A 26,998-nucleotide genomic window follows, 5' to 3' on the forward strand; every position below is an offset into this window, starting at 1 on the left:
TAACTACAGGTTCTTACCTTACAGCAGGAGGAGTGGAGGGAACATCATCAATAGACTTTTAGAGTCTCAGCCCTGCACAGCTGTTATTTCACAGTCCAAAAAGAAAAAAAAAAATGAAGTATCTATAGAGCTATCAACCATATAGATTGTAGCCTGGCATATTACTAGAAATCAGCAGACAGACCTGTTTCTGGACTTCAGTTGAGGATTCCCATTAAAGTAGGTTCAGGAGAGAACTCTGGTCTCTGCAACTTGCAGGATACCCAGAGGAAAAAAAAAGTGCCAAGATGTAGCACAAGTTGCAGGACAGAAAGTAACAGAATAAGAAAAATGGTATGTTAAGCTAAGGGTTACAGGCAAATGAGATCTAGTTTGGAGAAGATCACAGCTAGACCAGTAGGTGCTCCAACTCATGGTAGATGACTGAAAGAAACTGAGGCAATGGTGTATGTTAAATGTATAAACATTTTTTGTCTCCCGTGTGCAACACAATCACCCACAGCTTGAATTTGGTATTATTCTGAAATGAAAATGTTTAATAATTTTACATTTTTGAAACTGATTTACATTCTCCTGAGAAAATTATAGTCATTTAAGATCAGTGATAAACAAATACATAACAATAATTAACTACACATTTCTTGAATTATAATTTATTTGTTTAAAAAATATAAAAGTAATTAATAGGTTCAAAGATAGACTTTTGACCCTTTTTAGCTAATAGTAATGGGATTTAACAATAGGCTTGAAAATACTAATGTTACAGATTTTTACAAGTTAGCTAGCATAACTGTAACTAGTTTTAATGTATTTGTATTAGGCATGCCAGATAATATGGCTTTTGATCTTTATAAAATTTACAGAAAAATAAAGTTACAAGCTAGATAGGAACCATTATCTACAAAAATCCTGGAAGTTTTTTTTTTAATGGAGTACTGAAAGCTTATTTGCTTTTGTATTTCACCTTAATTTAGTGCACAAAATCACAGAACTTAGTCAAATGCTTCCTTAGAAAGTCAACCAAAAGGTGGTAACAGGCTACTAATAAGAAAATATCCTTGTATACAATCAAGTTCATCACAACCCACCCCCCAGCAATCATTTTACATTTATTAGAAATGCCTAGGGAAGTATATGTGCCTTTTACCCTTCCTTGATGACTAACATACCAAAGATTTTAAAGATCCGAAGGGAAGCAAGTTCCTCACAGTAGAAAACCCATCCTAGGAAAAAACTCCCCATCTCTAGTACATGTAGGATACAAGCAGCTGGGCCACCCAAAGAAGGTCACTGAAGGGACACAAACGCTGCAGCTGGACTACAGCTGTCATAGGGATGACAGGAAGGTTCATTACGGTGTGGTAAGTAATCTCGCAGCAGGGGGTAACTGAAGTACTGTATAACTTATATATTTACCATCACAAATTTCAGTTATGGTTTTTACTGTCCTGTTGATGTCAAGATTTTATAAATATGAATTAAAACATTTTAATTCTTCTATAATTAAAACGTCAATCTCTACCAGTGCAGGGAGCGCTTCATTGCTTGTAGCCAGGTATCCATAGCAGTTTTGTATTCCTCCGAGTCCTTCTGGGGCTCAAAAACTGCTTCTATTCGTCTTAGCTTCTTCAGTTGTTCTTTGTCATTCCAAAATCCTATAAACAGAAAGTTCATTCTCAAGCTCAACTGCAAGTATGTTATTTCTGAGTTGTTTTAATTTATTTCCAAGAGATCCAAAGCAGAAACAGTAAGAAATCATGACAGCTTTTCTTTACTCAACCAACAACTTTCTCAGAGGGAATTGTATTTTTAATGTTGTGAAACTCCCTTCCAATAGCATCCACTTGTTTGGAATCCTGACAACAGCACATCTGCTTAACTGGGACGGTTTCCAAGGAACAGCTCTAGTACACTGAAGTTCCCTTAGGTTTCATCCACACTGTGCTTTTGGCTGCAGGTCTCTCTCAATGAAGAAGGACCACAGAAACCAAGACTTAGGACTAGGTTGCTTTCTTACTGTCTTAAAAATTGCATAAATGGCAGAAAACAACTGGCGTTACGCATTCAGATTAATTTATGTTATTGACTCATTCTTATCTGTCAAGGGCTGCAGCTTTCTTACAGTTCTAATTGCAGAGTAAGTCTTATGTGAGCATATAGCTTTTATCTCCCAGTTGCGTTATTTACATATCAAAGCAATTTAATGAAGTTAATGGAAATATATTTTGTAGGTGGATATTAAGCAAAACCATTGACAGTTTGTAGTTTTAAGTCTGGTTAATTATCTAAAAATTCTGCATGAGCAGAGCTGGATTTTTTTTCTGTTAATAATTTATTTTGTAGTTCTGTTGTGTTTATTTCTGTGAAAACCTCAAAGCATAAAGACTCTGTTCACAGATGACAGGACACAGCTTCAGTAGGAATGACATGGCTGCACGGCAGCTTCCTTGTCCCATGACCCAGCCCCACCCAGCACCGCGCCAGGCAGTGCGAACATGGAAGGGACCAGAGTGTCCCGGTCAAGACAGAGGAGGCAGGAAAGATCGGGTGCACGTCTTGCTTCTTCAGTAGTATAGCCTTCTAAATGTAAATGACTCTTACAAACACATAGGCAGATACTTTTCACTTTAAACTCACTGTCACCATTTATGTAAAACTAAACAAGCATACAGCTGCTCAGCAAATTGGGACATTGTGTTAGAAATACAAATAAGGCCCTTGATTTGGTTTATGTATGACGTTATCGGCTGTCTCTTCGGTCCATCAAATACAAGTACGTAGGTACAAAGCACTATACAGAGAAACATAAACACTATGTACCTTGGATTCTCACAAAAATCGCTAAAGTAATCCTTTGGGGAGTTTCTAAAATTATTTGAAGCTATGCCCTGTTTTTGTCTAATTTTTTTCCTCTGTATTTAAAAACATGCATTATGAATGTATACGTACCTGAAGCAAGGCCTGCTAGAAAAGCTGCACCAAGACTAGACATATCTGCATTTGCAGGTTTTTCTATTTTCTTATTAATTAAATCTGAAGTCATCTGCATGACAAAACTATTATTACTGACACCTCCATCAGCTCTATAAGGAGAGAGGAAGAAGTAGTTAAAAAAAATGCATTTAGTTCAAATGTTCATTGTCAACATTTCAGAAAACAACTTTTGGGGTTTCACACCTATCCACAAATCTTTTTGTCACTCATGCACAAATGCACATCCATTTTATGGGCAAATTTAGAAGCAAACACAAAGTGCCTAGGGTAAAAAGAAAAAAAAAAAAAAGCTTGTAAACTGGGGGAGGAATGGCAGGCAGAGAGGGACATGGGACAGACACATTATCAAAAGCTTTGAACACTATCTGCTAAAATGATACATCATCCTGGTTGAAATGTTACGGTTTATAACAGAACCTTCACATAGTTATCACCACAACATGACAACAATCAAAACCATTACATTAAACAAACCTTTTCAAGTGTTCCCAGATCTGGAAAAGCACTTTTTTCATTACTACCGTATCTTTGTACTAGTTAGCTAAAATGGCTTCACAGTTGTGTCTTCTTATGAAGAAGATGAGAATGAGGCTTCCCTCTATCTATTTGCCTAACTGCATCATGTCAGAGGCCCTTTTAATGGAGAAAACTACAACTTATCAATGCTGATCTTTAATCATCAGAAAGTGATTACTAGTGGTGCAAAGTAATCTCTCTTGCAAACAAGAAATAACCGTTAACAAAAAGCAATCTTTGAATCGTCACAGATTGGTTCATTATGCTGTTGGACTCCAGTATCAGCCAGGTATGGAGCTGTGTTCTATCAAATGTGGTGCGGTAAAGACATCTACTGTTTATTACTCTAGAAAGCCTTGGGTAATAAAACTGAACAGTTGCTTAGAAATCTTCAAATACACCAGCTGAAATCTTCTATTCTACGTAATGCCTCAGAAAATTTTTGCATAAATGTTTTGGCTGTTTCTGAAAGTAGAATCAGGGGAGACTGCCTGATTGGTGATGTTACAGGGTTTTGCTTGTTTGTACATATAGTTAAGCAGGGTTACCACCTCTATGCTACGGCATAAAAACCTTTAACTGGCAAAGTCACTTTCTAAATGCCAGTGACGTGGATTTTCCTTCTTCTATAAAAATAAGACATCCATTTGATTCAAGTTACAAGGGGAAAAAAGAAAGAAAATTTCCAAATATTCCGTTTTGCATTTAGCTATATTTTGCTGCTAGATACTTTCAAGATTCAGCCTGTACAGTACATCTTTCAGCTCGAAGTGCCTACATGCCATTTAACTGGGGATGTGCTATTTCACAGAACAAGTAAATAGGTGACATTCTAGGACTCCAGGGACCACCAGGATCATCCCTGTAAATGCTGACACAGACTGCTACAACATAGGACATGAGGACTAAAACTGAGGGTTCCTCCTCTGTGCTTTCCTTGATGGTGTTGAGACAAGCCAAGAAAGTAATAGAAATGTAGAGGACCAATGAAAATGACAACTTTGTAGGAGCCAGAGACCAGGAAGAAACGAAGGATATAGGACAACAGCTAAAAAAAAGGAATGAACATATTTATGGGATAAAACCAAAAACAACGAAAAAATGAAAGGTAACGCATAGATACTAAAGATGTGCAGACAAAAGGGCGGGAGAGCAGTTTACAACCCTATTGAAAACCCCATTAAGTGTATCTGATTATCTTCTAATGCTTAATCCACAAGCTGAATTGTTACTTATTGTAGTTAACTATTACAGTCACTATATGAAACAACAATTTTATATTAATGAATAAAACAGAACACGATCATACAATTAAAGTTTACATTACGACGTAAATGGGATCAGAATAGTAATGTTCCACACTTCCTGTTTCTCAGTTCACAGTCTTAATATGACTTCTCAAATTCTGGATGCAATATTCTACGTAAAAAAGCTTCCTAAGAAATCAAGAATTCCAATATTTTAAATCTTTTCCTCTTCATTAACACCCCAAGCCTGGATGTTCCTTCATCTTTGCCTACCCTGTTCCAGTATGTGATGGAAGACAGAAACTTTTACCTGCCCCCACTTCATACTTTCAATTTTCTTCCACTGCTAAAAAGATTTCTCATCTGTCTACATGCCTGCAGCCTATTTCTTCCTTTGCATGGGTACCAGGAAAAAGCCACAAGAGGGACAGGAACACGCTCCTGTCTGTTCTTGACCGTGGTATCACGGTGACCCCTGGCTGCCAGAAGGAGAAGTTTTGGCGAGCCTTCTTGGCTTGAGAAACAATGCTCTACAACTGGTGAGTTCAAACGAAGCACCTACCAAAAAATGTGTAACGTAGTTTTCCAGCGTAGCATGATTCAGCTAAATTTTTCCAAGACATTGTGAAAAGCATATTCTAGGGATCACTGTTAGCTCACTAAATTTGATTTGCTTCTTCAAAGACTGAAGTCTTCTTCAAAGACAGTCTTAACTATTGACTTGTAAAAATATTTTCCCTCTTTCCCTCACAAATAGATCCAGTTTTAACTGACATCTTCAAAAAATATTCAGTCTGTGAGAGACTCAGCACAAAAAAAGTCAGTATGAAAGAATGGTAATAAAGGATAGAATGACCTTTGTGGTAGGCATTGCTATATGCACTCTAGTGCTATCTGAAAACATGAATTTGCCTTTTTTAAAAAAAAATAAAAAATAATTAAAGCAATTCATTACTCACCTACTGACAATCACCAATGCCAATAGTTTAATTAAGAATCAACCTTTCTGTGGGCAGACTCTGCTGCCACTGAAGTTACATTAACATTTGACTTGGTAATCATCTATTTCTCAGCAGCAGAACTTTTACAGTAAGACAAAATGCATAATAAAGATCACACCTATTTAAAATCAAACTACCATATATCAAATTAAAGAGTTACACAGAACTTACCGAATAGTTTGAAGAGGAATGGGTACCTTCTTCACAATGATATCATAAAGCTGTTTGTTTCTTTAAAAAAATATTTAGTTGAATTAAGCATTAGATATTCCACAAAGTGTTGCCAGTATCTACATAGTCCGAAAATAAAATATAAGGCAAAAAAATGCCTCTGTTGTGTCAGAACTGCTGCAATAGCTAAAAAGTATCCAGAATGCATAAATTAAAAAAAAAAAAGTGGAAAAAAAAGAGACCGAAACTGGTCTTTGTTACACACCTACACATCATTATGAAGGCTCAAGTATGGCTAAATCATGGCCCGTTCTATCACAAGTCACTGCAGAAGGCACATTTTTCCCACCTGAAATTGCTGACAGGTTTCTACAGATGGGATGCAACTGTTGATGTAACAAGCGGTTTACAGTGAGGAAAGCAGGCTGAGTGTTAATCAGAGTTTATCCAGCTGTTGTTTAAAGAGAACATCTGAAGGCGTTGTAAATTTGACTTGTTCTCAAACCGTTTCATTTAATGGCAGAAAATCTAAACACAAAGGATCTCTACCATTGTCTAGTTAGTTATTTGAGTAAGATGAGATTCTTAACATCCCTGTTTTCAACAGACCTATGCTTCAGTTCAGGAATTACTGCCTCTCACGTTACTCTTACAGTGCAGAAAAAAATGCATTAGAAACAGCGTCAGCAATTCAGAATGCTACCTTCCTCCAGACATCCTTTTTGCCTCTTGCAGCAGGTTATTATGCCCAAAGCAGAGCTGGTGACTAGATGGAAGGAATCATATCAGTGCTCCCTAACTGGCCATGGTGCAGTGTGAGCCAGACTCAAATCACATTCCGCTTCAATTCCAGGCACGCTGGGTGGGTCTGCTGGGCAGAACCAATCTGTTCCACAGTGAGCTACTGATGTGGTTTCATCAGTGACTAGTAGTAACACCTTTAACCCTGACAGTTAGATCTGGAAGTTGTTGTCCATTCACATCTTTAAAGATGTTTAAAATGCCTGTTACTGTGTTTTGTAAAACACCAAAATTTCAAGCTTTACTCAAAGAGCTAACATAAAATTTCCAGCTTCAGGGACTTTAAACACAGCTGGAGTGCATGGGCTACAGCTTTTGGCAAAACAATGTCAGTAGAGTAAGGACAAACATTAAACAGAAAACATTTTACAACATGCAGAAAACAATGTAATTTAAGAATATCTCTATGGTTACTTAATAACAAAAACTCTGAACTAAGAAATATACATGAGTTTATTTGTAAAGCATTAATTAAAAAAAAAAACAGAAGCAGACAAATTTTTTTTATAACAGTAACGGATGACTACGATTTGTGTTTTACAAACCGCAAATTCCAAGTATCCATTTAACGCTGCTGATCAAAATAAAAGCAAACGTAAGAAAACATAAGCAAGATAATTAAGCAAACAGTACCTGAAAGCAACAGATTCCAATATAGCTCGTACGAGATGGTTTCTGGTAGTGGAAGGTTTCAGCCCCATGAAAGAGGCACATAAATATGGGTCATTCAGAGAAATCTGCAGAAAAGATTTCACCATGAGTTCAGCGAATTGTATTTGTAGGCTTTTGAGAAAAGAGTCAGATAGTAAGAAAAAAAATAACTTACGACAATTACAGGCAGCGTAGTGAAAGAAGAAAATTGAAAACAGTATGTAAGAGGTACATAGTGTTACTGTAGCTAACTCAGAAAACAGTTTAAATAGCTTCTTTCAACAGCAAAAGGTTTAAGTGACTTCTAAATTTGACATACTAAATAACACTAATCTGCATGACTTCTCTTTAAAATACATATACTGTATGTATCTCTAGCAAGATGTCTCACTTTTTTTTAACACTCCTGAACAGCTGAAAGAAAGATGAACTGACTTTTAAAAGTAACACTGGAAAGGATGGTAATACTTTTTATTAGTTTACACTACAGCCTGTTTTCAGTGACATTGATAAACAGAGTCCAGCTAAAATTATAATGGCCACTAAGTTCTCTCTTACTTTTTTAAGTAGGGATTAATTGATAAATCTCCTCTCCACCCTGCCAACTCCTCTCATGAACTTTATGTTAAATCTTATTTTCACTGTAGACAGTAATTTTCAAAATGAAACAATCCTTTCTACTTGTATTGTGCTAAATATTAATTATGACAACACTTACCAGAAGTTTGAATTTCGTGCTTATAAGATACATACACACATATTTATAAAGTTAAGAAAATGCTATCATATGTTAAAGAAGATTAGAAAATTATGCATGGATAGGTACACATAGCCAAAATAAACACTGGCATTTTGTAGAAGCTCCTGAATAGAAGAAACTTCTGCATTCAAGTCAAAGAAAACACTATTTTTTTTCCACACACAAGTACCCTTCCCATTCTAAGAACGGAACCACTTGTCCAGCCCAGTAGCATAATAAGATTCATGGCTTCCAAGTTTACAGATTTTGATATACAAGATAATAAACTAAAAAGCATAGACTCATATTCTACATAAGGGTGAGTATCTTGAAAGAAACAATCATTAATGAAAAAAAGAAAAAAGTAGCAGTGTATATACATGCATACACCCCAACGAAGAGTCTTAAGGTTTTCCTGTTACTATTCATCACTCAATTTCAAATACACTTTCACAATGATGCTCCTCTCAGTGCGCTGCACCACAGCAGTAGAATCCAGTAACAAATAAACTTGTTTTTATTTTTATTGCCTTAATATGGATGAGTAGAGAAACATTTTACTCTGTGTACGAAATGAACATAGGAGCTTCATAAACCCCCTCCCTAACCACTATAATTCTGAGGTCTAAGAAACATTATAATAAACATTAGCATCTAGCCAGCGAAGCTAAACACCCACATTACAACCTCGAAGTGTTCAACTCATTTCATGTCCCTTTTCATCCCACTTAATCTGCTCAGTTTCTAAATTGATACAGATTCTGTTACTGTGAGTCTACTAGCTAAGCACGGTCCACTGGCATAAGCAGGGCTTTTAAAACACAAAGAAATCCAGCAAGGAAATCCACATTGGTGGATATTATTAGTGGTTACTAGATGTCACAGTTTTCTAAGTACAGCTTCTAAATTTGGACTGGGAATATTAGAATTACAGAAAAAAAGACTGAATCAATGTTTACCAAGAGGCTAGCTGGGGTTCCTTCTGGAGACAGTGTCAAGAAAGCAAGGGGGAGAAAAACCCACAAAGCAAGTAAAAAAATGAATAAACAAAAAAGAAGTTTCACCAACATCTCTAGAACTTGAATATTAATAGAATTAAATGTTCAAAAAATATTCAGGTTAACATTTATCTACCTCAGGATTCCTGTCTGCAAATATTGGAATTTGGCATGGTTCAGAGCTTGCTTATTCATAGCACAGTTACTCACAGTAAATGCTAAATGGAAGCTTCTTAGCACAATCAAGCTCTAAACCCCTAAAAATAAATATTATTAGGGCAGCTGTTTGAGTGAAGGTAGCTGGGCTACCTGTTGAAGAAATGAAATTTTTCCTTGCCTTGTTCCAGTAACATACATGACTTACATAAAGGTAAGGTTAAATATGTTAATTTTCTAAAGAAGAAACACTAGTCCTGTGAATGACCAAGTATAGTACACCAAGGAAGATCAAAAAAAAACCCCAATCCAAAAAACATCCCCAAAAAACCTTTTAGATACACACAGAGAGATGAGCTGGTATATGTTCAAACCAATGAATTTCTAAGACTTCTAAGACAGAAGTCTACAATGCTCTGTTTGATCATCCCCATGAGAAGTGTCTAAATACTAGTATCTTTGCTTTTCCTAACACCAGGACTTGCAATCTTGCTCATACTTAAGTACACTTAAATATTCCGATGAATTGCAACCTACATCTTGAAAAAAGGCAGAATAAAATGAATTATTTTAGAACAGTGCTTAGAAGTATTGTCTCGATGAAAGCTCTGCATGAGGCAGAAAAGCTATGGGATTGTTTCTGTCTCTGCAGGCACTGCCTGAGTTACTGTGGGCAAGTAATTTAGTTTATCTGTCTCCCAGGTCTCCACCTGCAAAATGGAAGTAATTGTTCTATTTTGTAAGGCTTTTCTCATGGGGGGTGGTGTTTAAGCATTCTGATATGACAGTTATCTTCATACGTTGTGGTGAGGGACAGACAATAAGAACCTGAGTAGTACAGAATAAATACTGTGATAAGATGTAAATGATTACATTTAAACATGTGAAAGTTAAAACTTTAACTGGGTTATTAGAATATATATTCTCAATTACATTATTACTACTAATAATTTTACCTGAAAACCTGGAACAAAACAAACGCCTTGAGAATCAACAACACTCCGTGCCATTTTTGCTGTTTCATCTACATGGGTGAAAAGATCTGTAAAGATGCGTAAGTCACATGCTTTTATTATTTACTTAAATTTCTTCATATATTACTAAGAGACAAACATCTAGAGTTAGGCTATTTCCTTCTGCAATATTCTCAAACTATACATTCTAAGGGAAACGATCACTTCTGTATTTCATGTCCATAAGTTGCACAAAAAAACCCAAACCCACCTATTCATATGAAGACTAAACTCCACATATTTATTATGCTATAGCCTTTTAATCTTCACATCCTGTAAGAGGTCATTAGCTTTCCAAATAGACAGAAATGGGAATTGAGAATGCTAATGACACCCTAATTTTGCTAAAATCTAGATTTGCAAAATATAAACCATGTTTTTTCCCTCAAAAGATGTTATCGTCAGCTCAAGCACCAAATGACTACAGAGAAAGGCCTTATTACCCATTATATTTTATCAGCACCCTTAATATTTTTACAGGTAACTGAGACATAAATATAAATAAGATAGGTCCTCTCTGATAGACACTACTTTTATTCTCTGTCTAGCCAGATGTCTCCTTTCACAACTCTACAGACATCCCTCTTTAGCTTGCTCTTCACCCACATGGAATTCTTTCACTAACACCTATCTTCTGCAGTTTTAACTAATAATGTCCTTATGTGGCCACACAACATGTTTTTACAGAAGACTAGAGGTCTCCTGTAAAGGAGGGCTATTGCTTTTTCTTGTCTAAAAAAGTAAGTTCTATCAAAGATAAATTAGGTTAATCTAGCTCAATCTATCCTTGAAAAATCCATCTCGGTAACTTACCAGGAGTTTCAATTCACCTTTGTAACCTTCATAAATTTCTTTGAAAGCTTTGGATTCTGCTGTGCCCAGACTAATAAGCCTATATCACATCTTTTTCTTCTTGCTGTATTTGCTATTACTGAACTGTGTCTAGTACCTCTATGCCAGGACAGAAAATGAAAAAAATAAGTAGATTGACTTCACCTTGAAATTCCACATACTACTTTTTCAAAATTTTTATAAATAATCTGATCACACCAGAAGCCTAGTAAACAAAGTTCGTCTTGTTGCAGAAATTCTATTTCCAAACCTTTACCAGTATTGTGTGTCTCATCATCATCATCCATGTTGAGCCTCACCTTACTGAGGCCATTACCTTACCTTGTGTTTTGTCCCAATTCCTTCTGTAGAGCAAAAGACCCTTCTCTTTATTTGTAAAGCTGATAAAAAATTCTGAATTCTGTTTCTCTGCCACCGTATTTCCAGAAAATAAAGGTCTTACTTATTAGAGAGTTGAAAGCAGCACGCCTATTTTCTTCTCTCCCTCTAAAACTTCCCCAAGTTTTGCCTGTGGTAACAACTGTAGGTCATGACCGTTCCACTACTGGCTAGCAAAAAATCCTTTACACTCTTGCTCTGCATATATCAATAATATCCATTTTAAGTACAGATAAGTTCCATATGGATAAGTATCCATTTTAAGTATGGAATTTGAAGTAGCCAGCTTATGTATGTACCACTAATACTTGTATCTGCAGCACTGAACTGTGTATTGAATTGAGTGATTTCTTCAAAATACTAGTGGCTGTTATTCTCTAAGCTCAGTCAAATGTTGAATCATGGAAGACCTGAGGACAGATCTGAGTCATACTTAATCCGTAAGGGCACATACCTAAGCATGTACATGCACATATGCACTGGAGGTTGACAACTTCAAGAAATGTGTCATTTTGTGGTGAGCTACACTTCAGGAAAACCTTTCCCAGATAACCCAAAGTTTGAGACACTAATTCCTTTTTTGCACCCTAGTAAAGGTTTACTAAATTTCTAAGTAAATCAAGTAAATAGATTGAGAACACTCAGAATGGTTGTCCTATAAACAAGCAATGGTTTTGAACATCAACTACTATAGAGCTAGTATTTTTCTTAGTCTTTTATTAAACTGGAATGTAAATATTTTCATTACATGATAGTCACAGCCAAAAGGCACATTACTTCTACGTGAAGCAATACACACAACACCTTGTACTTCTAAAAATAAAGTTCTTCATGTTATTTTCATGTAACTCAAACCTGTTATTAATTCTGAGATGTACAGCTAGAGATCTCTCAAAATCATTATAGGAAGTGTTTGTGGAATACTGCATTTCCAATCATGCTACCTAGATGTAATTGGTAGTCAATTTCTGTGCTTCTCTCCCCAACTAAAAATTCAAGTCCAAATACCCAAAAGCAGGACATATCTAACTTTAGACAGGTCCCCTTTACACCATTTCTATTCAAGTCTGGATATCAGGTTAAAAAAACAAAAGAAGGCGTCAGGAAGTTTGTCATGCTCAAGGGAAAGCAAGTGAGGAGTAAAATGTTTCAGGAAAATAAAAGCCTACATAGGTTGGAGGGTCTGAGAGGCAGAGCCTGAAGAGGAGATGATTGTGCAAACCAAACTCTCTGCAGTAAACACACTCAGCAGAGAACCTACCAACAAGACTGTGCATTTTCTGCTGTTCAAAACATTAGGCCAGTTTGCTCAATTATGGAAAATAAAACCAAGCCCAGTAACATAACCATAACCACATAAACCAATTTCTTAAGCATTAATATATTTTACCCTCTATAAAACTAAAGAACTACTTACTTATATCCTGAGCCCATTTTATGGCAGTGCCAATGTCTGACATACAGCCTTCAGTCAAGTAAACAACTTCTTCCCCAATCTTCCAACCAATCAGTGGATACAGACCTGAATTATTTTCCATGAAACGAAACAAAACATCTAGTGAAATTAAATGTTTCCAGAAAAACATATACAGGCACCCCTCACAATAAACCCAAACAAACCAAGGTAGTTTTTATTCAATTCCTTTGCAGAATTCAAGCTAAAAAAAACCCGACTCACTGATAGACGTTAAATGTATTGTTTAAAAACCTAGTGATGGGATTACAAGAGACTCAAACAACAGTTGGTTAAACCAAAGTTAACCTAAAAAACCCCCACTATCAAATTACAAAAAAAACCTTTTTAAGCTAAAGAGAAGAGCTATCTGCACTACTTTTTTTTTTATATATATATATATATAGTAAGAGATTGTATATACTTAAAAATTTCTTTCCTATTTGTTTTAATTCCATCTAATTTTCTCCAATAGTTTCTAAAAAGTTAGAATTTACTTCCTCAAAACATAAAACATGAAGGCTGGGCTTTCAGATAGGAAGCACAAACACTAAAACAGACCTATACACACACAAAAAGCATCACAAACGTAGAACACTGATCTTATTCATAGAAGATGATGAAAGCGATATACTTTCTTATTCCTTTTTCAGTACGCAATGCTTCCTCACACAGAAAGCAAAAAAGCGTCACAATTTGCCCATCCTTGTCCCCAACAAAGACTACTGCCAGTTAACTACAGGATTTTGCCTGTATGTTTGCCTAATATAAACAACAAAAAACCCACACAAACTCCTTAAAAATATTTGGTGATATACTTTGTCCATAATTACAAAAGATTACCACTTCTAGGGTTTACATGACGGGATTTGCAGGAAGTTATGATTTCCACCAAATAGTTTCAGCTTTGCAGTGACTCAAAAGAAAATTCAATTACTTGGAAATTTTTTTTTCCTTTTCTCTCAGAAGAAAGGCTGAAATACGTAACACTGTTATGTTTATCTGAAAACACAGTACAGCATCCTTCAAAGAGCTGTCTGCTTGAAGGTACTATTACATTAGAAATAAACAGCCAGTAACGAGGATAAACCTGACTATTGTTCTCTGCTCCCCCATGGATATGTTGAAACCTTAACAAAGAAATGGAGACATACTACTTAAAACAGTGTGAACACAGAGACATTCCTGTTTGATATATGTATTTGTAAGAACATAGCTCAAAAGTCTGCTGAGTACTGCTTTTAATGATAAAGCAAAAAGACTTTGTTATCTAGCTGAACAGTAGATGTTCTCCAGCACTGCAGCTGGACAAATGGTTTTTCAAGTCACTCGATAAGAACCTAAGCATTCAGTGGCCACCGCAATAAAAACTTCACCCAACTCAAGTATGGTAACTGGGGGGTGAAGAAAGCACACAGACTTTATCAGACCCTGCTCAGGACTCAGATACATGGGTAATACAACAAAGGTAAATGAGTCCTAATAACTAAAGGACCAGAAAAGCATCAGAAGGATCTAGTGATTACCTCTGCTTTCTCAAGGTGGCTTTGCTGATATGCAAATGTGCCTCACAATCATCTCCAGCTTGCTTGCCTGTGTCCAAAATAGTGACACCATAGTACTAGTGCAATCCCAGAAACTTGGGTTAGTGCTGGAGGCACACTGGTGCTCACAATGGAAAACAATCAGCAGCACCTATTTTGATTAAAGTTTGTATTTGTCTCTTGAAAGGAAAAAGTGATGTACATATCTCCAGATTGCTGGTTCAGGTCTCCCTTACAATCTTTATTTTCTACCAAAGGTACAGCTGCAAAGAAGCAAGATTTATTAATTAATTGAACCAAAAGTCCTAGAGAAGGACAGCTAATTAGGGACAGAGAAGTCCATCAGGTGGCTTTCCTCAAGATGCTCAAACCAGAGTCTCTAGTAGTGTAAGATAATCTACCTCTAGGGAATGGATCAACATGACACTTGGCATGACCAGAGTTATTGAGAACTATCAGACCGCCAGAGAGATAGATTTTAAATCTATACAGCATGCTTCCATTGTTGAATTGTGAGAAGTGCTGTTCTTGAAGGAATTACTTGATTTTTTTAAACAACTGTCATATAGAGCAACTAAATGTAGACCAGGAACTAGAACAGCAGCTAATGAATAGCTTGCACAAGGATGCTGCAGGGATTCATCTTGCAGTCTTAAACATGTATGTCAACTTTAAAGATTGAACACATTACATTTCATGCCCAGGGCACTGAGAAAGCTAGGTACTTAACTTGTCCTACTACACATACCACAACAGCCAAAGGACACAAGGAAAATAATTTTAACACAAATTAACAGCCTAAAGCAGTAAAAGTTTTACAGCACTGCCTTAAAGATTCTGACTCCTATCAGATCACAACAGCTAAGTATTTTCTTAAAAGAAAACAAAATGGAAAAACCTTACAGCATGTTTTTGCTACTACATTACCATAGACTGCATACATATGATTTCCTAAGTAAAAGTATCATCATAATGACATCATTAATTAGCTTAAAAAGCATTTGTATTCATAGGAAATTCAATGTCTATGCTATTCAGTTCTGACACATCTGATGTATTTGCAAAGGTCCTTCCAGACTTTAGCCGGTAAAAGTCTCCTTAGCTCACTATTGTCCTCCGCAGCCCCACCCCTCCCATGTCAAATTGTAGGCTTCCTGAAATTAGTAACTCTTTAAAAATAACAACAGACAGAGAGACTGTGCAGGCAAATTTACTTCAGTATCATCTGTTGCTCTCTTCACTCATCTATAACAAATTAACAAGCTTGACAGACCACAAGTGTTCAGTACGACAAAGTTTCAAACACTAGAAACACACTGGGAAGCCCATTTCTAGTATTTTAAAAGAAAACTAGTAATTGCTAATCCTGCATTATCTCACTGCAGGTACTTCAAAGTATATGGGCTCAAGAGGAGGAACTTACAGCGATCCATTAGAACATTTTGATGTAAGAAGCCAGAAGACCAAACCACTTTTTCTCTATTCCTGTGCTGTATAACATTGCTATCAAGAAGAACAGGCGCAGGTAAAAAAAAAAAAACAAAAAAACACCAAAAAACAAGGGAGGGATGCAGGCAGCAGACTTAATTACTAGTCATGTTACTTAAATTCTCTTCTTGAGAAGCATATTTCAGGACAACCAAGATGTACATTTCTAATTAAAAACGTCCACAGCCTTCTGTTCTGAAAACACTTTCAAGCTCTTTTTCTATGGCTAAAGACAGAAGGAAAAGCAAAGCCGTGTTTTATCCCTTTTTGTACCCTCATCACTAACAGCTGTCAAGTAACATGAAATAGTCTGAAACCAAAATTTCAGTATCTTACCTCTCTGTGATGCAAACAGATGCTCTCCAGTATTCACATTCCAGAAACCACCTGTTCCCATTGTCAGTTTAACATCTCCAGGGTGAAAGCAGCATTCCCCAAACATAGCTGACTGCTGATCAGCTACCTGCCGTACCAACAAAGACAATACAAGTTAGCTTCCACCAACCCACCATGCTGCTGGATTTTAAAAGATAATTGCAAACATTTCAGAGTTCTGAATACAAATAACCATTCAGAAAGGAATTCAGCGTTAAGAGAGGACTCATATACAATTCCTTAAGGATCTGCACGCCATTCCAACAGTCGGATTTATCACTAGAATAAAATTACACCAGGTTTGGACACAATGTGAACACCTGCAGTATCGTGTACCACACTGAAAAATATGTTACAGAAACAAAATTAGTATATTATATTTTAGTATTTGACAAGGATAAACAGGGCATTTGCAATCCCATGTTGCAGAACAGTGTAGCTTGGCTTGAATTCCTCTTCCCCCAAATAGAAAGTTGAAGCTTTGAGGTTTCATCTTCCTTTTTCCTTGCTACCCCTCCTGTACCAAATTATTCCATGCTCAATGTTTCAACAATGATGGTTATTAAATGTATTTACTTATGCTTGTGCCTTGGCAAAACAGTAACTTTACAAATAATTTGAGTCTACAATTCTTTAAAAATAGGAGCAGAAATTCATGTTAGCTAGGTGAAATTTTTTCCATTTAGCTCAACTCAAGCAGATTTTTCTACAATTCATTACTTAAGAAAAATAATGTGTTTTTCTTATCCAAATCCTAACTACTGAAGCAAGAACATGTTATTTAATTTTAGCGAAAAAAAGAAATAAAAGGTATCACATTTGATCTATGAATAAATACTCTTGCATTTCTGTAAAGTCTTACTGAAGTCAAGCCAGAACGGACCCCATTGCACAACTTTATACAGAACAACGGAGTTCAAGCCAGCAACAAAACACATTACCAGAGCTCAGAGCAGAACCCAGCTCTGTTAAGTCCTACATTCAGCACTTAAACCATTTGGTCATCTAACCTTAATGGACCTCAACCTCTAGAAATCCCTTCCTGTTCTTCTCTCCTTCTTTCCCCTAAGTTGTAAACTGAGTTTTTGGAGAAAAATTCAACAACCAATCCTACCGTAGTTAAGTCACAGAGAATGAATAGAGAATATTTACTAAACAAGCAAGAATTAAATGAAAGCTAGATAAAAAGAATATAAGTTAAAATATACAGATTTAAGTAAGAAACATTTTCACTCACCACTGCCATTATTGGAATGGGTACCCCAAATATTTCAGAGTCAGCTGATCCGAAGCTGAAGCTTGAAACAAATGTTATGGAGAAACATTACAAAACCAAAGTGACCTTTTTGTTAAAATGAAATCTAGATATGTAAGGCCTGGGTCTGCATACATATATTTACTTTAAAGAACGCATTAAAACCGTCACTTTAAGAAATACTAATAGTAAAAATAAAGTTTTGGACGTAGTGTCAAAAAAGTATATCTACATATAAAAATAATTTAGGTTTTTCTGGTGTATCTATATATTACTTTGCCTGTGCAGATTATGTAGTGTATTTCTAAAGGCAATTAATTTGATAGTTACCATATTCTTTTGAATATGCCTTCATAGTTACCTTGTGTCTTTCACTGGTGGATAAATAGACATTGGAATGGAAAGTAAATTACACAAAGTAGGGTTCCAACATTTCTGCAATAACATGGAAAAAGTAAAAGTCAGCAACTCTCTCAGAAGCACAATAAATAGCTACAACAATTTTTGGGACCAGCACATACCGTAAAGGGTTCAAAAACACCTGTGGCACTGGCATTTGAGTAATCTGTGGCATACACAGAACCTACCATGAAAAAAAGGACAAAGTAAGATTTTAGATATCCAAGTATTTAAGAGTCATTTTAAACACACTTTTTCTTTAAACACCTCAGTGGCTCCCATGAAATATAAACTGAGTGTCTATAGGCAAAATCATAATGATACAATGAGCACACAAACTTTACCTGCTGCTCACTATAATGTGTATACATTAATTACCTTATTTTACCCTCATGAAACTGGCTAGAAGCGAGCCAGTACTTCTGACATGTACCACACTGACTGCATCACTGTCTATCATAAGCTATCCAATTCAGTCAAGGCCAATTTGTTCTGGTAGTCCTCTTTAAATCTTAAATGCTTAAAAGATTGATTACAATAAACGATTTCCCTTTCTGACTACCCTTCCAGGCAGGCTCAAAGAGTAAGTAATTCAGAAGTTGCTTTTTTTTAAACAGTAAATATATAACTATATCAATCAAATATAAAAAAGCACAAATTGTCAAAAAAGGATTTGAATTCTAGGATGTATCAGTTATGAACACCATTACATTGATTCCAGTTTGGTTTATTAATATTTAAGAAGAACTGTAACATTCACCTTTAGTCAATCTATACAGTAACCATGTGTCAACTGTCCCAAAGCAGCAGCTATTTTTTTTGGCAGCCTCTTCAGCCTGGGAACAAACATACATACAAAAAAAAAAAGTATTTACAACTGCGTACAATAAAGAGGAACCTATTTCCCAATTCCTTTTCTCATTCACTTCATGGTTAATGATAATGTCCCCCAAAAATAAGTCTCTGATTGCCAATTTTTCTTCTAAAAAGGGCGAGTTGGCTATATAAGTAATATTATCCTACAGTTCACGCTCCTAACAGAGAATAAGCACAGTTTCCTACAGTTGCTGCTAAGGAAAAAAAAGCAATTAATCTTCTACTGTAGCGGCATCAGAGCTCACAAAGGGAAACTTTATAGTCACAATTATAACAGTGGTGAATAAAGAAAACATGGTCCTGCATACAGCATTTAAATAAAAACTTAAACAGAAATAGAAGAAATAAGTGTTTTTTAAAGCACGTGCTTGACAACAATAAAGACAGAGACATTGTTTTCTGGTTTATGATGTCTGTAAAGAGTTCATAATGTTATTTTCCTCAGGATCTTTTTCCCCTTTAAAAAGGGAAATTCATGCTTCATCTAATTTCTACTAACTGATAATGTGTACAACTACAGAATTCATAAGAAGAACATACAAACGAATTAATTCAAAACAGGACCGAATACATTATTCTCTGTAACTGAGCGCCATGAATTTTTTAGCTTCTTGGTTTGACAGTCACATATTTTAAGTATCAGTTCATCTCACACTGAAAACTCAGCAGCTGCATAACCTTCAATTCTATAATCCTCCAAACACCCCACATTTTCAACAGGTCAAAAAAACCATGCCACTAAAAAATTCTAATCGACCCCCTCAATAGTGAGTTTTGTCTGGCATTTTCTGTCACAAAACCAAAAAGATTTCAGGGTTTCTTTACGCAAGGTAGAAAATAGATGATAACTATTTTCTTCAAAAATAACTTGAAAAATAATATGGACAATAAGATGACTGAAGTTATAAATACAATAGGAAGAAACAATCAAAATGGTAAAGATTAGAGCAAAGAATACAGCAATAAATAGCTCAATGCTCATTAGTCCATTAGATTATTCCAGCACAACTTATTTTATGTGTATTTTCCAATTTACACTACAACAAAATGCAAAAGAAATTGCAGTGTTTGATTGTCCAGTACAATAATATTTGTGAAACTGTGAACACTGGAATAATGCAGAGCAGAAAGATAAGAGTGCCAGTTGAAAGTAAATACAACTGCCATGCAAAACTAGAGTGCAACCAACTTTAAAACAAACCACAATTGCTAACTGTGCAATTATATCAAGTGAAATAAGGTGATTTGATTATGTTTCTTATGCACAAACAGAATTTTTTACTACTACGCATTTCCAGAATCAGATGAAAATGTTGTACAAACATGAGTAGACACTTAGACAGGCTTTGAATATTAACACAGACAGAAGTATTTCATTCTGGTTCTTCTGAGGAACAGCACAAGCAAGACAAAACTGAAGAGGTTACAGCCAACCTAAGTCACTAGCCATTATTACGACTTAAGCAAGCTATTATTTTTTTCCCTTTCCAGCTTACCTCGTGTATGTTTTTAAAAACCCATGACAACTTCATAGAAGTCTGTTGTGTTGAAAAAGTAAGAAACCTTGGTGCCAAATACCGATCATTCCCAGTCAATAAATGAAGCACTGTAAAAATAACATGGACTACCTGTTTCAAAAGAAAACAGTTGCTTAATTTTTAATCTCTCCCTTCAAAGTTTTCTGATCAATTATCTTTAAAGGATGACAACACAGATGAAAGCTGCTGGTATAAGATTAGATTCAGAAAGCTAAAACTGCTAGAGAATCTTTACACAGGATTTCAACAGATAGCCTTCTCACAAAAAATACCACAGGGAAGAGCAGCTGCACTAAGCATGTCTGTTTTACTGACTTCTGCTGGCACACTGAGAGAGACTGCTCTGCATTACAAGGACATGACACCTCTATGAGCACAACGCACGATGTGGTTGATAACGTTACATACTGTTATTCCAGTGAAAGTTCTCCTACAGTAGACAAGCTCAATCATATTTTAATAATTAACCAAAATTTGATCATTAATCAAGTTTTTATTCACAAAAGCAAACAGTGGCAAAACTGAAAATTTCACTTCTTATTGTCAGTGTGCTAGTTAGTTTCCGCTGACAGGAAAAGTAACCTCAGTTTTTCCACTTACAGTAAATCTTTGTCTTCTAAAGGTATGAGGCACAAGCCATGAGCAGCATAAAATGTACCTTCGCTAGACAATCTGGGCAAACAGCACATTAAAAAAAAAAAAAAAACAACAAAACCCCACGAAACAAAAAACCCCAAAACACTGTCAACCAAGAACCCCTACATCCAAAAATTATGCTGTAGCAGTGTTAACATGCAATATTTCAATACAATGAAGACACTAAAAAGTAACAAAATGTGCCCTAGACCTACAGATATCTTTTCCTGGAATTAATTACCTTCAGGCTATCAGTACTGCTTTTTTTTCTTGGTATTATATTCCACACTAACCTTGCTCAATTAAATGGTTTTAGGCCACAGCATGTCATATTAACATGTTAACAGGACACCTGCAGTATTTCCTATATTGCCCTCACTCTTCAAACAATTAAACAGTTCTAGTATGTCCAAACAGTATCTAGCTTAGCAGAGTTTTACCTTCAGCAGAAAGGACTTATTCCAGGAATTCACAAGTTCAGCACTTCTTAAGTCTTGCCAACTTATGAAATTATGAAAAGGTTTCCCTGTCCTCCTGAAAAACAGTATTTGAACATTCCCATTTAAAATTACAGAACATACACTGCCCAAAAAATTCAACATCATTCACCATTTCCAGTCAGGACACTTAACACTAGGTCATTTCCTAAAATAAGTGATTATCTTCTTGGTGGATTTAAGGAATTAGCAATAACATGAGGACATTTTGAGTGTGAGACTTCTCCTTAGAAATAAAAAATACATATATATTCATCTCTTCCAAAGTACTACGAACAAAACAAAAAGGACATACACTTGTAAACTCTTCTGACCTGCTGTCAGGTGTGGCTGTGCAAACACAAGAGAACACGAGTGACTGACATTTGGTGCTTTCAGGTAGTGATTTGACAGAGTTTAACATTTCTGCAGATTGCTTCCATCCAGACTATGAATACAGATTCATTTTAAACAACATACAATATACATACTTGTGCCAGGTAATGAAAGTTCCTCTCTGCGTTGAGATGCCAAGAGCAGCAATTTGCCTCATGTGAAGTCCCGCAGCTAAAAAACAAAATCAAACCACACCAAAAAAATAATTTACGTGAACAAACAAACCCACAACTTTTCCAATGTAACTACAAAAACTATTAAATGCTTAGGATACCAATAATTTAAGAGAATATAAATCTCTACAGATTACCCAGCTAAGTAGCTACAACAGTGAAACATTAGAGAACTTGAGTCAGACAACTGATTCCAAAGCAGGTAAATAAACCCACGTATTTTACAAAAGCAGTTGTGGCACTTTGACCCATTCCACCTCCTGAAAGGCCCGCTGACGCTTTACTTGAACAATCCCAAAGGCAGGCAGACAGGTTACATATGCCTATATAACCAACTAAAATGTGCATTTCACATGGATGAATGTGAATGAAAGCACAAACAGAAGGATCACCTTTACAAGCTTATAAAGAAACAAAACTAGATTGAGTCTACAGACAGTAAAGAGATTAATGTCAACATACCATGATTTTTTACATCACTTTGATAATGACATCTCTCCTTAAATTGCGTTAAGCAATCTTTCAAAATTCCTAAGAACAAATTTGCTTAAACCACGTATCACTAAATGCAAAGTGTATTTAAAATTCAGAAGTACAAAAATGTACATTTGGGTACACATCAATTTTGCCGTTAAACCTTACCTTCATAACTATTACAGAATATTTTTTCTACTATATATAATGGTAAATAATTAAATCTGTCCACAGCTATTTTCAAAAGAGCTCTGGTCAGCTTCCCAAGTACCTCCATGCACCCTTCCAGAAGCAAAATTATGTGAAAAAATATACATTAAGCAATGCCAGTTAAATGACAGACTACCTACTTTGTCCAAAGCACTGTTACTCTGAAGGGCTCTCAATCCTACTGCTTGAACAAATCACAGGTTAAGCGTGTCCTGCTCATATGCTTTCTTATGTTGACCTTCACGTGCAAAGTTACTCACTTGCGTAACCATATACTGCAGACTCTACAACCGACAGCCTCTGAGTGATGATTACAGAAGGGGTTTCATAAAGAAAGGCATGTCTTGCTCTGCTGACCTCTACATGTGCTTCTGCACCTTCCCTTATTCTGGATCTTGCATTCATGCAGGTATTGGTCTCAAGGCCCTCAATAAACTGAAAATTAAATCAGTGCTTTTGCAAGGCTACCTGCTCCAACTGCCTGCACAAGTGCTGCTGGTAGTGTGACTGCATGAGAGAAGGACCTGGGAGAACAGCAGTATTTATTTTTCAGTAGCAGCTGGGTCTAAACTGAAAGCAAAGTCATACCAGTACTACCACAGCTCACTATGGGTAAGCGGGATGTGTTACTCCCCCCTGTCTCCACAACCTGCATGCTCCCACCACTTCTTCTGTCTCAACTATCATGCTCTCTAGATCCGTATGTGAGTAAAGCTAACTTCCATAAACACAACAGAAGACAAGCATGGGTATTCTTCAGTTAAGCTGTCTCATGCAAGCGCTGAACCAGTACCAGAGTTAGAGAGAGGGGTGGGACCATGCAGCCAGAAGCAATTTCCACCTTTAGGCTGTGCTGAACTACATCAGCTCATCCACCCGTGCATGGAATTGCATCTCAGCTCCACACACCCTGTAAATCCAAGTGCTCCTCTGTCTTCTTTCTGCTTCTAGTCAGTCATCTCTGTCCCTGGAACCACACCCTCTCGGGTGCTGGCGCAAACACTGGTGAAGCTCTGCTGGCACAAACAACTGCAGTGATTTGACTCGGGAAACTGCTCTGGACTTTAAACAACCCTGTAAAAAGGAGGGCAGGACTGCTTCTTTTGACAGCAGTGTGGGCTTAAGCTCACTCACATTACACAACCACTTAAAAATTACTTGCTGACAGTGTGCACAGCTTGGACACAAGAAAAGCTTCCCCTTTTAAAACGAGCTGAAAAGTCTTCCTTCCTGATTAGCTCCACAGAATGAGAGTGGAGGAAGCTAATAAGGTCTTTAAGGGTTGAAGTGGCATCGCTATTGTGACAGAATAGTTGTGGCTGCTAAGAGAAGAGACTAAGAGCCCAAAATAATCAGCTACAGCGTACACCTGGTAATGGTTACTTTCCCTGTCCCCTAGGCTCCCTTCCAAAGGAAGAGATGAGCAGTTTTGCCTTGAGCCAGGCCTGGAGACAGAGCAACACTTGGAGACCACACTGCAAGAGGGGCTGAAAAGGAGGAACTTCAGGCATTGAACAAAGGAGCGTGATGCACACACACATGACAAGGAGGTTGGGGCACTGTGAGAAAGCAAGCTGGGATGCAGTTGACTGGTCCACAGCATCAGCATGGCACAGAAGGTGATCCACACTGGATCACAGAACACTGGAGCTGGTATAACAGGAAAGCTGTGGGAGTTGTAGAGAGCAAACGCATGGTCAGAGCGGCATCCAGAAAAGGGGGAAAAAAAAAAAAAAAGACATCTGAAGTTTGGCAGAAAAGGGAGTTGCGTATTTAGTGCATTAAATACTAGGAAATTTTAAGCTGAAGTACAAATAGAACAGAACAATAATTCAGAGATCGAATGGTAAGAATGATCTGTAGTTTAAATGGGAAAAGTGGGAATATCAAGTTGCAATCGAGCAAGTGCAACTACACAGCATCCCGCTGTCATTCTCTCACACACTGCCATTCACACACAAAGCGGCAGCAGAATAATGGGGAATCAGAAGGGGAAACAAGCCTACCCTCTGTTCATACACAGAGGCATCTGGAGGAAGGATATATATACACGAAAAGCTGGAGCAACAAGGTGCTGTCACTGACATGCAAATCGAGTACGCACATTGCTTCTGGTTCTACTTCAACCCTAATCTGGTCACACTAAAAAAGTAATTGCAATGTCCTATTTTACTTAAAGCATGTTGTAGAGCTGTGCTCAGTGATGAATTTTCAGTATTTTTAAAAAAGAAATAATTTTATTATCTAATGAACTATATTAATTTTGATGAATAATTAATTAATGTCTCCAACTTTATAAGCCATTACCTTGTACAGCCTCTTTTATTACACCCACAAACTGACTCCACAGGACTTCAGGATCTAATTCAACCCAGCCAGGGCGAGGATAAAGCGATTCCACCTATTCACAAAAGACACACAGCATTGTTACGATCCCTAGTTCACATAAACCAGCACTCTTGTGAAAGTTTGTGCAAATACACTTGGGTTTGCTTTTTTTTTTGTTCTTAATTTTTTTAATCTACTGCAAGAGGAGAAACAACAGCATCACTTTTAAAACATGGTTAAATGTGGGTGTGTGATCTCTAGACCTTCTCCATTCAGAGGGAATAAAGAATCCCAAATCCCCAGGAATTGGGGAGCCTGTAAACACCTTCTGGGGCTCCAAACTGGAAACCAGGTTTCTCAGAGAGCCTTTTGGCTCCGCTGCTGAACTCGGATGTTGATGCCCCTGAGCAGCTCACCAGCAGCGCAGTGCAGCAGGCCAGGGACCACCCGCCAGACAGGCTTCCAGCGAGAGGGAGGGTCAGGTCCACTGAGAACATCCCCTTCCATCTCTGAAAATCCAGCAGATTTCTTATACTTCCCCCCGCCCCACTGCAAGAGCTAACAATAAAAAAGTTAATTCTGGGGGTCACCTCGATCCCAAAATCACGAACCATGCAAACCAAAAGCAGCCTGAAATTCACGTTCCAAAGCTAACACTTCTTTTACACAGCACTGTGTGCAAGTCCTACACCAGCCTCAATTACGCCCCACCGACAAAACTCGGTTTGTTTGGAGCAGGATTAGTCGACAAGCAACCAAGGAGAAGGCAACAGGGAAAGGCGGGCGGGCGGGAGCAAGCGCCGAGAGGCACCGGGCGACTGCAGCCGCGGTATCCCCGCGGGGCTCCCAGCCGGGCTGGGGGTTTCGCTTCACCCAGGCTGGTCTGAGGGCCCTCGGGAAGCCGTCCCCTCCCGCCCGGGTCGGGGGATGCCCACGCACTAGGCAGAGCCAAGCCGGGTGAGCGATGTGAACGCTCCTCATGCCGAGCCCCGACCCGCGCCCCGCCGGGCAGCCCGCCACCTCCGGGACCCCGCACAGGTGAGGGACGCGGAAACCCGCGGGTCAACCCGCCCGGCACTCGGGGCAGAGCGGGCGCGTTCGGCCCCGCCCGCAGGCGCCCGCCTCCGGCGACGGCTCCCGAAGCAAACGCCGCCCCAGGCTGCCCTCGCCCGCCGCTCTGGCCCGGGGCAGGGCGGCCCGCGCCGCTCGGCCCGCCGTCCACCCCTGCCTCCCCCCGCCGCGGATTCACCTTCCTGCAGCCGGACCCTCTGACGGCGGCCGCCCGGTCATAGACGTGGCACTTCACCACCGTGCTGCCCACGTCCACCCCCACCACGTACCGCGCGGGGGCGGCGCCGCCGCTCTCCTGCTGCCCGCACGGCATCGCCCGGCGCGCAGCGATCGCGGAGCGCGGCCCCGCGGCCACCGCGGGGCGGGCGCCCGGCCGGCCTATGGGCGCGGGGGAGCGCGGCGGCGGCGTGAGGCGGGCCGCGCCACCGCGATCCCGCCGGGCTGCCAGGTGGCGCCCGCCGCCGCTGGGGGCGCGCCTCGGGACGGCTCCGCAGGCCGCGGCCTGTAACCGGCGCGGGAGCCGCAGTCCCGGCCCGTGCCCGCGCCCTGCGGCGGAGAGCAGCGGTGGGCCGGGGCGGGCAGAACGGCCGGGCGGCGCGGGTCCCTCCCGCCGGGCCCGGCGGGAACGACAGCACCCGCGCCCCCGTTCCCTCACGGCGGGGCGGGGGGATTTCCCGAGAGCGACGGCGCCTTCTCGGCGCAGACAGGCCCTCGGCACCGGGATCCCGCATGCAGAGCAAAACCAGGAAAACGAACCCCCCAATGTAGTCCGTGCAGCTTCCCTCCAAA

The 26,998-nt window shown here is 38.5% G+C and overlaps 1 protein-coding gene across 1 annotated transcript; it reads right to left on the reverse strand.

The window, feature by feature from the left end:
• Positions 1–907: 907 nt before the first annotated feature.
• Positions 908–26,525, reverse strand: GK5 (glycerol kinase 5). The gene is made up of 16 exons (XM_086468119.1): positions 26,388–26,525; positions 25,118–25,211; positions 22,049–22,124; positions 21,522–21,615; positions 20,404–20,535; positions 18,792–18,867; positions 18,154–18,215; positions 17,994–18,067; positions 17,615–17,675; positions 16,339–16,465; positions 12,935–13,039; positions 10,231–10,316; positions 7,364–7,467; positions 5,930–5,989; positions 2,950–3,083; positions 908–1,655 (listed from the first exon to the last, which is right to left on the reverse strand). The coding sequence occupies exons 1-16, from the start codon at positions 26,520–26,522 to the stop codon at positions 1,519–1,521; spliced, it is 1,557 nt and encodes a 518-aa protein (XP_086324245.1). The 5' UTR covers positions 26,523–26,525; the 3' UTR covers positions 908–1,518.
• Positions 26,526–26,998: the final 473 nt, after the last annotated feature.

The sequence above is a fragment of the Leptosomus discolor genome, chromosome 7, assembly GCF_034619465.1.
Source record: "Leptosomus discolor isolate bLepDis1 chromosome 7, bLepDis1.hap2, whole genome shotgun sequence".
Taxonomy (NCBI): Eukaryota; Metazoa; Chordata; class Aves; order Leptosomiformes; family Leptosomidae; genus Leptosomus; species Leptosomus discolor.

Excerpts from the sequence above, each read along its gene's own strand:
- GK5 (XM_086468119.1), bottom strand. The coding sequence starts at position 26,522 with ATGCCGTGCGGGCAGCAGGAGAGCGGCGGCGCCGCCCCCGCGCGGTAC. Across the intron at positions 18,868-20,403 it reads TTTTTAAAAACATACACGAG|GCTGAAGAGGCTGCCAAAAA; the intron begins GTAAGCTGGAAA and ends GTTTGTTCCCAG. Across the intron at positions 16,466-17,614 it reads CCATTCCAATAATGGCAGTG|GTAGCTGATCAGCAGTCAGC; the intron begins GTGAGTGAAAAT and ends TTGGTACGGCAG.